The sequence below is a fragment of the Oncorhynchus mykiss genome, chromosome 23 (assembly GCF_057628025.1).
Source record: "Oncorhynchus mykiss isolate SJ-2025 chromosome 23, ASM5762802v1, whole genome shotgun sequence".
NCBI lineage: Eukaryota > Metazoa > Chordata > Actinopteri > Salmoniformes > Salmonidae > Oncorhynchus > Oncorhynchus mykiss.
The window spans coordinates 61100001-61115222 of record NC_143044.1 but is presented as its reverse complement, the minus strand read 5'-3'; the positions used below and the strand labels follow the sequence as shown (position 1 = coordinate 61115222).

At 43.4% G+C, this 15222-nt stretch overlaps 1 protein-coding gene across 1 annotated transcript in view; it reads right to left on the bottom strand.

Annotated features, from left to right (window-relative positions):
• Positions 1-15222, bottom strand: part of cpxm2 (carboxypeptidase X, M14 family member 2) — a 103082-nt gene that overhangs the window by 86131 nt on the left and 1729 nt on the right. The window contains exon 2 of the mRNA XM_090218024.1: positions 9499-9600. Coding sequence (XP_090074150.1) covers positions 9499-9600 — 102 coding nt within the window. The remainder of the gene's footprint in view (positions 1-9498; positions 9601-15222) is intronic.

Sequence of the window (15222 nt, the reverse complement as noted above, 5' to 3'; positions counted from 1 at the left end):
CGCGGCATCAGAACGTATCAGGGTCAGCCTGAGCCCTCACAGCCTCTCACAGCAGACTTATCAACCAAGGTTAACAGGTAAAACAAGATCAGACTCATCAACCAAGGTTAACAGGTTAACAGGTAAAACAAGCAGAGAGAGAAGTGCACTACTTTTGACCAAAGCACAATGACAGACACATGCGCACTAGTACGCACACATGAATGCGCACGGGCACACACACACACACACACACACCACACTCTGCTCTGCTGGATCACTCTACTCCCAGCATGCATTGCCAGACAGACAGCTGCACATCAAAGGCATGTTTATAAAGCATCAATAAAGACTTGGAATTCAATTGTGCTTGACATTGGTCCCACCAAATTATTCCAGGCTGCTCTTCTTGTGGTTTTACTACAGATATCAACTCTTTGGGAAACATCTGGATTGAACAACAAAAAATCTAAATCATAGCGCTATCGCTGCTGAGCATTCTAAAGGCTAAAGACATGATCAAACAATTCAACACAAATAAATCCCTGCTTCAGTGTAGTAGGGAATGTAATGTAATTCCTGTTGTTTCCTTGGTTCTTCCTCCAGTATTATCTCCATGAGTTATGGACACAGGACAATACCTGCTGTTTCCTTGGTTCTTCCTCCAGTATTATCTCCATGAGTTATGGACACAGGACAATTCCTGTTGTTTCCTTGGTTCTTCCTCCAGTATTATCTCCATGAGTTATGGACACAGGACAATTCCTGTTGTTTCCTTGGTTCTTCCTCCAGTATTATCTCCATGAGTTATGGACACAGGACAATACCTGCTGTTTCCTTGGTTCTTCCTCCAGTATTATCTCCATGAGTTATGGACACAGGACAATTCCTGTTGTTTCCTTGGTTCTTCCTCCAGTATTATCTCCATGAGTTATGGACACAGGACAATACCTGTTGTTTCCTTGGTTCTTCCTCCAGTATTATCTCCATGAGTTATGGACACAGGACAATTCCTGTTGTTTCCTTGGTTCTTCCTCCAGTATTATCTCCATGAGTTATGGACACAGGACAATACCTGCTGTTTCCTTGGTTCTTCCTCCAGTATTATCTCCATGAGTTATGGACACAGGACAATTCCTGTTGTTTCCTTGGTTCTTCCTCCAGTATTATCTCCATGAGTTATGGACACAGGACAATACCTGCTGTTTCCTTGGTTCTTCCTCCAGTATTATCTCCATGAGTTATGGACACAGGACAATACCTGCTGTTTCCTTGGTTCTTCCTCCAGTATTATCTCCATGAGTTATGGACACAGGACAATTCCTGTTGTTTCCTTGGTTCTTCCTCCAGTATTATCTCCATGAGTTATGGACACTGTTGTTTCCTTGGTTCTTCCTCCAGTATTATCTCCATGAGTTATGGACACAGGACAATACCTGTTGTTTCCTTGGTTCTTCCTCCAGTATTATCTCCATGAGTTATGGACACAGGACAATTCCTGTTGTTTCCTTGGTTCTTCCTCCAGTATTATATCCATGAGTTATGGACACTGTTGTTTCCTTGGTTCTTCCTCCAGTATTATCTCCATGAGTTATGGACACAGGACAATACCTGCTGTTTCCTTGGTTCTTCCTCCAGTATTATCTCCATGAGTTATGGACACAGAACAATACCTGGGAGAAAAAAACTCTTCCAACACATTAATTTGATTATCTGTGAATGTTTTGCCATTTGGTTTCTCCTTTAGGAAAATAACACACACAAAAAATGTGAGTTTTCAAACTTTAGCCATGATTAAACTGTCAAATACAGGCCATAAATCATCTACAGTCCAGAAAAACTATACCCCAAGCACTAAAGGCATATATTTTGATTGAATAAACAGGTACGTATTCAACAATAACTGCAGTCCTAAAATCATGTCTTGGGATTGGGAGCCGAGAGCAGGTTAGAAAGTGTCTGTGTGTTTCTTGAACTACTTTACAGCGTCAGTCTCTCTGCCAGACATGCCAGTGTTGTGTTCCCATGTTCCAACATGTTTAAACCATCCTGGTATCCAACGGGTCACCTCAGTCTCTCTGCCAGACATGCCAGTGGTGTGTTCCCATGTTTCAGCATGTTAAAACCATCCTGGGATCCAACGGTCACCTCAGTGTCGTGACAAGACTATCATTAATGTGATGACGGCTATTTTTACAAATCAATTAACTATATTTAATTAAACATAAACACACACAGTATAGGTTGAATTGATTACTAACATAATGCAATGAAAAGTCCCCAGTGCACTAACCCGATATGACGGCTTGTTACACAATGAAAAGTCCCTAGTGGACTAACCCGATATGACGGCTTGTTACACAATGAAAAGTCCCTAGTGGACTAACCCGATATGACGGCTTGTTACACAATGAAAAGTCCCTAGTGGACTAACCCGATATGACGGCTTGTTACACAATGAAAAGTCCCTAGTGGACTAACCCGATATGACGGCTTGTTACACAATGAAAAGTCCCTAGTGGACTAACCCGATATGACGGCTTGTTACACAATGAAAAGTCCCTAGTGGACTAACCCGATATGACGGCTTGTTACACAATGAAAAGCCCCTAGTGGACTAACCCGATATGACGGCTTGTTACACAATGAAAAGTCCCTAGTGGACTAACCAGATATGACGGCTTGTTACACAATGAAAGGGGTGGGGAAAGAAAGAGCGGGAGAGACAAGTTCCAACAGGTTAAAACCATTCTGGGATCCAATGGTCACCTCACAACCCTAAGTCACTTCTGAATTCTCCCTTTAAAGTTGAAATGTTAACCCTTCTACTTGTCTTGGACTATTTCTCTGTTTCTTCTTCCTGGAGAGTTAGTAAACCTTGACCCTGGTGTTATACAGCAACCATCTTGAATGCAACAGGGTAATACCCACTTAATGTCTTTGAAACAAAAAGCCCAGATTAAGAAATAACATGATGCTCATTGATTAAATGGCAAAACGAAACGGTGGGAAGAAGCTTCCGTCGGTATGCTGCTGCACCACTAATGAATCAACATGATACATGACTGGAGTCATATGAATCAACATGATACATAACTGGAGTCATATGAATCAACATGATACATAACTGGAGTCATATGAATCAACATGATACATGACTGGAGTCATATGAATCAACATGATACATAACTGGAGTCATATGAATCAACATGATACATGACTGGAGTCATATGAATCAACATGATACATGACTGGAGTCATATGAATCAACATGATACATGACTGGAGTCATATGAATCAACATGATACATGACTGGAGTCATATGAATCAACATGATACATGACTGGAGTCATATGAATCAACATGATACATGACTGGAGTCATATGAATCAACATGATACATAACTGGAGTCATATGAATCAACATGATACATGACTGGAGTCATATGAATCAACATGATACATGACTGGAGTCATATGAATCAACATGATACATGACTGGAGTCATATGAATCAACATGATACATGACTGGAGTCATATGAATCAACATGATACATGACTGGAGTCATATGAATCAACATGATACATGACTGGAGTCATATGAATCAACATGATACATGACTGGAGTCATATGAATCAACGTAATAGATGACTGGAGTCATATGAATCAACATGATACATGACTGGAGTCATATAAATCAACATGATACATGACTGGTCATATGAATCAACATAATACATGACTGGAGTCATATGAATCAACATAATACATGACTGGAGTCATATGAATCAACATGATACATGACTGGAGTCATATAAATCAACATGATACATGACTGGTCATATGAATCAACATAATACATGACTGGAGTCATATGAATCAACATAATACATGACTGGAGTCATATGAATCAACATGATACATGACTGGAGTCATATAAATCAACATGATACATGACTGGTCATATGAATCAACATGATACATGACTGGAGTCATATGAATCAACATAATAGATGACTGTAGTCATATGAATCAACATGATACATGACTGGAGTCATATAAATCAACATAATACATGACTGGAGTCATATGAATCAACATAATACATGACTGGAGTCATATGAATCAACATGATACATGACTGGAGTCATATAAATCAACATGATACATGACTGGTCATATGAATCAACATGATACATGACTGGAGTCATATGAATCAACATAATAGATGACTGTAGTCATATGAATCAACATGATAGATGACTGGAGTCATTGTGTGGTCATTGTGGCTTGGAGCAGAGTGGTGAGATAGATGCTCCACTGGACCACAGACTATTGGACATGGTTCTGGGACTTGGAGCAGCATTTGCCTGGTCCAAACATGTTGGCAAGGCAACACAAACAGATCTGGGACCATGTTGGCAAGGCAACACAAACAGATCTGAGACCATGTTGGCAAGGCAACACAAACAGATCCGAGACCATGTTGGCAAGGCAACACAAACAGATCTGGAACCATGTTGGCAAGGCAACACAAACAGATCTGAGACCATGTTGGCAAGGCAACACAAACAGATCTGGGACTATGTTGGCAAGACAACACAAACAGATCTGGGACCATGTTGGCAAGGCAACACAAACAGATCTGGGACCATGTTGGCAAGACAACACAAACAGATCTGAGACCATGTTGGCAAGGCAACACAAACAGATCCGAGACCATGTTGGCAAGGCAACACAAACAGATCTGGAACCATGTTGGCAAGGCAACACAAACAGATCTGAGACCATGTTGGCAAGGCAACACAAACAGATCTGGGACTATGTTGGCAAGACAACACAAACAGATCTGGGACCATGTTGGCAAGGCAACACAAACAGATCTGGGACCATGTTGGCAAGGCAACACAAACAGATCTGAGACCATGTTGGCAAGGCAACACAAACAGATCCGAGACCATGTTGGCAAGGCAACACAAACAGATCTGGAACCATGTTGGCAAGGCAACACAAACAGATCTGAGACCATGTTGGCAAGGCAACACAAACAGATCTGGGACTATGTTGGCAAGACAACACAAACAGATCTGGGACCATGTTGGCAAGGCAACACAAACAGATCTGGGACCATGTTGGCAAGACAACACAAACAGATCTGGGACCAGGTTGGCAAGACAACACAAACAGATCTGGAACCATGTTGGCGAGGCAACACAAACAGATCTGAGACCATGTTGGCAAGACAACACAAACAGATCTGGAACCAGGTTGGGGGATCAGGCTAGATCATCTTGGCTCCTGTTGGACTATTAGGAAGTGATCCATAACAACCAGGACGTGATCCATAGCAACCAGGACATGATCCATAGCAACCAGGAAATGATCCATAACAACCAGGACATGATCCATAGCAACCAGGACATGATCCATAGCAACCATGAAATGATCCATAACAACCAGGACATGATCCATAGCAACCAGGACATGATCCATAGCAACCAGGAAATGATCCATAACAACCAGGACATGATCCATAGCAACCAGGACATGATCCATAGCAACCAGGAAATTTTCCATAGCAACCAGGACATGATCCATAGCAACCAGGAAATGATCCATAACAACCAGGACATGATCCATAGCAACCAGGACATGATCCATAGCAACCAGGAAATTCTCCATAGCAACCAGGACATGATCCATAGCAACCAGGAAATGATCCATAACAACCAGGACATGATCCATAGCAACCAGGACATGATCCATAACAACCCAGGACATGATCCATAACAAACAGGAAATTATCCATAGCAACCAGGACATGATCCATAGCAACCAGGAAATGAACCATAACAACCAGGAAATGATCCATAGCAACCAGGAAATGATCCATAGCAACTAGGAAATCATCCATAACAACCAGGACGTGATCCATAGCAAACAGGACGTGATCCATAGCAAACAGGACGTGATCCATAGCAAACAGGACGTGATCCATAGCAAACAGGACATGATCCATAACAACCAGGACATGATCCAAAACAACCAGGACATGATCCATAACAACCAGGACGTGATCCATAACAACCAGGACATGATCCATAACAACCAGGACATGATCCATAACAACCAGGACATGATCCATAACAACCAGGACATGATCCATAGCAACCAGGACATGATCCATAGCAACCAGGAAATTCTCCATAGCAACCAGGACATGATCCATAGCAACCAGGAAATGATCCATAACAACCAGGACATGATCCATAGCAACCAGGACATGATCCATAACAACCCAGGACATGATCCATAACAACCAGGAAATGATCCATAGCAACTAGGAAATCATCCATAACAACCAGGACGTGATCCATAGCAAACAGGACATGATCCATAACAAACAGGACATGATCCATAACAACCAGGACATGATCCATAGCAAACAGGACATAATCCATAACAACCAGGACGTGATCCATAACAACCAGGACGTGATTAATAACAACCAGGACGTGATCCATAACAACCAGGACGTGATCCATAGCAACCAGGACATAATCCATAACAACCAGGACATGATCCATAACAACCAGGACATGATCCATAACAACCAGGACGTGATCGATAGCAACCAGGACATGATCCATAACAACCAGGACGTGATCCATAACAACCAGGACGTGATCCATAACAACCAGGACATGATCCATAACAACCAGGACATGATCCATAACAACCAGGACATGATCCATAACAACCAGGACATGATCCATAACAACCAGGACGTGATCCATAACAACCAGGACGTGATCCATAACAACCAGGACATGATCCATAACAACCAGGACATGATCCATAACAACCAGGACATGATCCATAACAACCAGGACATGATCCATAACAACCAGGACGTGATCGATAGCAACCAGGACATGATCCATAACAACCAGGACGTGATCCATAACAACCAGGACGTGATCCATAACAACCAGGACATGATCCATAACAACCAGGACGTGATCGATAGCAACCAGGACATGATCCATAACAACCAGGACGTGATCCATAACAACCAGGACGTGATCCATAACAACCAGGACATGATCCATAACAACCAGGACATGATCCATAACAACCAGGACGTGATCCATAACAACCAGGACGTGATCCATAACAACCAGGACATGATCCATAACAACCAGGACGTGATCCATAACAACCAGGACATGATCCATAACAACCAGGACATGATCCATAACAACCAGGACATGATCCATAGCAACCAGGACATGATCCATAACAACAGGGACGTGATCCATAGCAACCAGGACATGATCCATAACAACCAGGACGTGATCCATAACAACCAGGACGTGATCCATAACAACCAGGACGTGATCCATAACAACCAGGACATGATCCATAACAACCAGGACATGATCCATAACAACCAGGACATGATCCATAACAACCAGGACATGATCCATAACAACCAGGACGTGATCCATAACAACCAGGACGTGATCCATAACAACCAGGACATGATCCATAACAACCAGGACATGATCCATAACAACCAGGACATGATCCATAACAACCAGGACATGATCCATAACAACCAGGACGTGATCGATAGCAACCAGGACATGATCCATAACAACCAGGACGTGATCCATAACAACCAGGACGTGATCCATAACAACCAGGACATGATCCATAACAACCAGGACGTGATCGATAGCAACCAGGACATGATCCATAACAACCAGGACGTGATCCATAACAACCAGGACGTGATCCATAACAACCAGGACATGATCCATAACAACCAGGACATGATCCATAACAACCAGGACGTGATCCATAACAACCAGGACGTGATCCATAACAACCAGGACATGATCCATAACAACCAGGACGTGATCCATAACAACCAGGACATGATCCATAACAACCAGGACATGATCCATAACAACCAGGACATGATCCATAGCAACCAGGACATGATCCATAACAACAGGGACGTGATCCATAGCAACCAGGACATGATCCATAACAACCAGGACGTGATCCATAACAACCAGGACGTGATCCATAACAACCAGGACGTGATCCATAACAACCAGGACATGATCCATAACAACCAGGACATGATCCATAACAACCAGGACATGATCCATAGCAACCAGGACATGATCCATAACAACCAGGACGTGATCCATAACAACCAGGACGTGATCCATAACAACCAGGACGTGATCCATAACAACCAGGACATGATCCATAACAACCAGGACATGATCCATAACAACCAGGACGTGATCCATAACAACCAGGACATGATCCATAACAACCAGGACATGATCCATAACAACCAGGACGTGATCCATAACAACCAGGACATGATCCATAACAACCAGGACATGATCCATAGCAACCAGGACATGATCCATAACAACCAGGACGTGATCCATAACAACCAGGACGTGATCCATAACAACCAGGACATGATCCATAACAACCAGGACATGATCCATAACAACCAGGACATGATCCATAACAACCAGGACATGATCCATAACAACCAGGACTTGATCCATAACAACCAAGACATGATCCATAGCAACCAGGACGTGATCCATAGCAACCAGGGCATGATCCATAGCAACCAGGACATGATCCATAACAACCAGGACATGATCCATAACAACCAGGGCATGATCCATAGCAACCAGGGCATGATCCATAACAACCAGGACATGATCCATAGCAACCAAACACAATATTTAATCTGCTAAGAGGACAGCCGTCTATGTGACTTCGTCCCAAATGGCACCCTATTCCTTATATAGTGCACTACTGTTGACCACGGTCCAAAGGGCTCTGGTCCCCACAGTGCCCTGGTAAAAAGTAGTGCACTACTGTTGACCACGGTCCAAAGGGCTCTGGTCCCCACAGTGCCCTGGTAAAAAGTAGTGCACTACTGTTGACCACGGCCCAAAGGGCTCTGGTCCCCACAGTGCCCTGGTAAAAAGTAGTGCACTACTGTTGACCACGGTCCAAAGGGCTCTGGTCCCCACAGTGCCCTGGTAAAAAGTAGTGCACTAACAGGAAATAGGGTGCCATTTGGATCTCATCCTGTGACTTATCCTTTCAAGCATCGTCTTTCCTGCCAGGGTTTCTCCTCAGAGGGAAAATAAAATCAGCTTTTTGAATTCAGTCAACTGGAGAAGGATAGTTAGAGACACACTGTGTGTGTCTGTGTGTGTCTGTCAGTCAGTGTGTGTGTGTGTGTGTGTGTGTGTGTGTCTGTGTCTGTGTCTGTCAGTCAGTGTGTGTGTATGTGTGTGTGTGTGCGTGTGTTTGTCAGTCAGTGTGTGTGTGTGTGTGTGTGTGTGTGTGTGTGTGTGTGCATGTGTGTGTGTGTGTGTGTGTGTGTGTGTGTGTGTGTGTGTGTGTGTGTATGTGCGTGTGTGTGTGTGTGTGTGTGTTGGTATATCCTTCATGAATCACCCTCTTTTGCTGACTTGTATTGGCCCTCTCCCTCGTTGATGCTGTTGGGAGTTTTCAATGTTCCCTTTTTGTTCTTCTCATCCTTCTTGTTTCCATTCTTCACTGAGGAGAGAGAAACAAAACATGAATTACAAACTGGATATCCTCACTCAAATCTAGATTTACACAGGATATCCTCACTCAAAAGCTAGATTTACACAGGATATCCTCACTCAAAAACTAGATTTAAAATGTATAATCTCACTCAAAAACTAGATTTAAATTTGATATCCTCACACTAAAGTGAGATTCAAACGGGATATCCTCACTCAAAAGATAGATTCAAACTGGATATTCTCACTCAAAAGCTAGATTTAAACTGGATATCCTCACTCAAAAGCTAGATTTAAACTGGATATCCTCAATCAAAAACTAGATTTAAACAGGATATCCTCACACTAAAGTGAGATTCAAACTGGATATCCTCACTCAAAAGCTAGATTTAAACTGGATATCCTCACTCAAAAACTAGATTTAAACAGGATATCCTCACTCAAAAACTAGATTTAAACTGGATATCCTCACTCAAAAACTAGATTTACACAGCATATCCTCACTCAAAAACTAGATTTAAACTGGATATCCTCACTCAAAAACTAGATTTACACAGGATATCCTCACTCAAAAGATAGATTTAAACTGGATATTCTCACAAAAAAAGCTAGATTTAAACTGTATATTCTCACTCAAAATATAGATTTAAAACTGGATATCCTCACTCAAAAGATAGATTTAAACTGGATATTCTCACTCAAAAGCTAGATTTATTTAGGATATCCTAAATTTCTTTCACAAATCTTCAAGTTCATTGGCCAACTTCTGAGTGAGAGGAGATGTTCTAGTAATGCTGTATTATCTGACGACAGTTACACAATTTCAACTGACTAAAAGCCGGTGTGTGTGTGTGTGTGTGTGTGTGTGTGTGTGTGTGTGTGTGTGAGATAAAAATACAAACCTGTATGAAAGCTTAAAAGGTTAAAAGCTCTTATCCCTCTCTCATGTCAACATAGGACAGGTCAAAAGCTCTTATCCCTCTCTCATGTCAACATAGGACAGGTCAAAAGCTCTTATCCCTCTCTCATATCAACATAGGACAGGTCAAAAGCTCTTATCCCTCTCTCATGTCAACATAGGACAGGTCAAAAGCTCTTATCCCTCTCTCATGTCAACATAGGACAGGTCAAAAGCTCTTATCCCTCTCTCATATCAACATAGGACAGGTTAAAAGCTCTCATCCCTCTCTCATGTCAACATAGGACAGGTCAAAAGCTCTTATCCCTCTCTCATATCAACATAGGACAGGTTAAAAGCTCTCATCCCTCTCTCATGTCAACATAGGACAGGTCAAAAGCTCTTCTCCCTCTCTCATATCAACATAGGACAGGTCAAAAGCTCTTATCCCTCTCTCATATCAACATAGGACAGGTCAAAAGCTCTTATCCCTCTCTCATATCAACATAGGACAGGTAAAAAGCTCTTATCCCTCTCTCATATCAACATAGGACAGGTCAAAAGCTCTTATCCCTCTCTCATGTCAACATAGGACAGGTTAAAAGCTCTTATCCCTCTCTCATATCAACATAGGACAGGTTAAAAGCTCTTATCCCTCTCTCATATAAACATAGGACAGGTTAAAAGCTCTTATCCCTCTCTCATATCAACATAGGAAAGGACAAACAATGGAAAGCATTACTGTAAAACACAGTGTGTACTGTATGTATAATGCCCAGTACTTAGTTAAACACAGTGTGTACTGTATGTATAATGCCCAGTACTTAGTTAAACACAGTGTGTACTGTATGTATTTTGGAATACCCAGTACTTAGTTAAACACAGTGTGTACTGTATGTATATTGGAATGCCCAGTACTTAGTAAAACACAGTGTGTACTGTATGTATAATGCCCAGTACTTAGTAAAACACAGTGTGTACTGTATGTATAATGCCCAGTACTTAGTAAACACAGTGTGTACTGTATGTATAATGCCCAGTACTTAGTAAAACACAGTGTGTACTGTATGTATAATGCCCAGTACTTAGTAAACACAGTGTGTACTGTAGGCATAATACCCAGTACTTAGTACAACACAGTGTGTACTGTATGTATTTTGGAATGCCCAGTACTTAGTTAAACACAGTGTGTACTGTATGTATAATGCCCAGTACTTAGTAAAACACAGTGTGTACTGTATGTATAATGCCCAGTACTTAGTAAACACAGTGTGTACTGTATGTATAATGCCCAGTACTTAGTAAAACACAGTGTGTACTGTATGTATAATGCCCAGTACTTAGTAAACACAGTGTGTACTGTATGTATAATGCCCAGTACTTAGTAAAACACAGTGTGTACTGTAGGCATAATGCCCAGTACTTAGTAAACACAGTGTGTACTGTATGTATAATGCCCAGTACTTAGTAAAACACAGTGTGTACTGTATGTATAATACCCAGTACTTAGTTAAACACAGTGTGTACTGTATGTATATTGGAATGCCCAGTACTTAGTAAAACACAGTGTGTACTGTATGTATAATGCCCAGTACTTAGTAAAACACAGTGTGTACTGTAGGCATAATGCCCAGTACTTAGTACAACACAGTGTGTACTGTATGTATTTTGGAATGCCCAGTACTTAGTTAAACACAGTGTGTACTGTATGTATAATGCCCAGTACTTAGTAAACACAGTGTGTACTGTATGTATATTGGAATGCCCAGTACTTACTAAAACACAGTGTGTACTGTAGGCATAATGCCCAGTACTTAGTAAACACAGTGTGTACTGTATGTATATCCACATACTGAATGGCCACATACTGCACACTACCCAACCCCAGTCCACCACTGCCGAGGTAGGACAGGTACCTACCCCAGCCCCAGTCTACCCCTGCCGAGGCAGGACAGGTACCTACCGCAACACCAGTCTACCCCTGCCGAGGCAGGACAGGTACCTACCGCAGCCCCAGTCTACCCCTGCCGAGGCAGGACAGGTACCTACCGCAACCCCTGTCTAACCCTGCCGAGGCAGGACAGGTACCTACCCCAACCCCAGTCTAACCCTGCCGAGGCAGGACAGGTACCTACCCCAACCCCTGTCTAACCCTGCCGAGGGAGGACAGGTACCTACCCCAACCCCAGTCTAACCCTGCCGAGGCAGGACAGGTACCTACCCCAACCCCAGTCTACCCATGCCGAGGCAGGACAGGTACCTACCCCAACCCCAGTCTACCCATGCCGAGGCAGGACAGGTACCTACCCCAACCCCAGTCTAACCCTGCCGAGGCAGGACAGGAACCTACCCCAGCCCCAGTCTAACCCTGCCGTGGCAGGACAGGTACCTACCCCAACCCCAGTCCAACCCTGTCGAGGCAGGACAGGTACCTACCCCAACCCCAGTCTAACCCTGCCGTGGCACGTGTGAGGATTCCTGAACAGTTGAGTCATTGCAGCAACAGCTGCTCCCAATTACCAGCCAATAGCAGGCCATGCCACTGCAGGACACTACCTACACCATGTGTGTCTGACTATACGCATGTTCCTCTCTCTCTCATCCATCCTATCACACGGCTGGATTTACACCTACCCTCTATGGCTGAACCAATCACTGAGCTGCTACTGAACGTGGTCTGTGATGCCGTAAGGTAAAGATTTCAGCCAGAACACTAAGATGTTATATACTGGAGTGTGTGTGTGTGTGTGTGTGTGTGTGTGTGTGTGTGTGTGTGTGTGTCTGTGTGTGTGTGTACGTGTGTGTGTGTGTGTGTGTGTGCGTGCGTGCGTGTGTGCGTGCGTGTGTGTGTGTGTGTGTAGGGAACAGGAGTCCCCTCCTCCTAATTCCAACCCTTTCCTCCCTGGAGGTTAATACCTCTCCTGTAATAGGGGCCACGTAGCCCTCCGAACGCCACACAGAGACTGCGTACCAAATCACCCTATTCCCTATCAGTGTTAAGGGTTCCTAGTCAAAAGTTGTGCACTATGTAGGGAACAGCGTTTGGGAACGTTACTTAAAAAAATTACTTGTGACGTTACTTATTATATTACGATGTTACTTCCATTAAAAGTAACTTATTATATTATGCTACTTCCATTAAAAGTAACTTATTATATTACAATGTTACTTCCATTAAAAGTAACTTATTATATTATGTTACTATTATGTTACTTCCATTAAAAGTAACGTTACTTCCATTAAAAGTAAGGGAGGAGGGATGGAGGGGTGGAGGGATGGAGGGATGGAGGGGTGGAGGGGTGGAGGGATGGAGGGATGGAGGGGTGGAGGGATGGAGGGATGGAGGGGTGGAGGGATGGAGGGATGGAGGGATGGAGGGGTGGAGGGATGGAGGGATGGAGGGGTGGAGGGATGGAGGGGTGGAGGGATGGAGGGATAGAGGGATAGAGGGATGGAGGGGTGGAGGGGTGGAGGGATGGAGGGATGGAGGGGTGGAGGGATGGAGGGATGGAGGGGTGGAGGGATGGAGGGATGGAGGGATGGAGGGATAGAGGGATGGAGGGATAGAGGGATGGAGGGGTGGAGGGATGGAGGGATAGAGGGATAGAGGGATGGAGGGATAGAGGGGTGGAGGGGTGGAGGGATGGAGGGATAGAGGGATAGAGGGGTGGAGGGATGGAGGGATAGAGGGATGGAGGGGTGGAGGGATGGAGGGATAGAGGGATAGAGGGATGGAGGGATAGAAGGGTGTTGGGATCGAGAGATGGAGGGATGGAGGGATGGAGGGTTAGAGGGATGGAGGGTTAGAGGGATGGAGGGATGGAGGGATAGAAAAGGAGTGAGGGGCTCCTCTAGTAAACCTCCCTAAAGACATGATTAAATGTATTTGTCTATCTCTGGTCATTACAGATTGATTTTGATGTGGATGATGTTCCCTGAATCTCTGTCCTCAAATCTTCACGGTTCCCATGTCTGCGTGCCTCAACTTTTCCATTTAGATTCATCACACGGATCACTATGGTTTATCCCCAAATTGCATCCTATTCCCCACATAGAGCACTTCTTCTGACCAGGGTCCGTACTACGTAGGGAATAGGGTGGCGTCTGGGAGGTTTCCTATGAGTGTCTGGTTCACATTACTTATCTTGACCTGGTCAGAACAATAACATCCGATTATCAGCAACCGACTCACCATGTTAATCCCTAATAATACAACTTCTGGTGTCCTACGTACTAACATTTGAGTCAAAATATGTTTCTAGGCAACATGTTTCTAGGCAAAATATGTTTCTAGGCAACATATGTTTCAAGGCAATATGTTTCTAGGCAACATGTTTCTAGGCAACATGTTTCTAGGCAGTAACTGTCTGTAAAAACTATACAGCCGTCTAATTAAGACTTTGGTGTCGTTTCAAAGATCTGTCTTTTGATTGGCTGAGAATTTGGATGGTAACATTTTGGGAAGACTCTTTTAGCCAATCAAAATACCACAAAAACAACCACGTTGTTTTAAATGAATCATCAGAGGAAGAGAGACACGTTGGCGCCAAGGGCATTAGAAGACTATAATAACGTTTGGTCTCACTGACTTTGCCAGCCTGGTGTTGTAACGTAATCGTACAGCCTCTCTACACACATATAGATGAGGGTCATTAATCAAACCGTTCCTCAGATACAGTAGTAGATCCACAGTGGGTTTTTTAAAAGCTCTGTTAACATTGTACTACAGTGTTT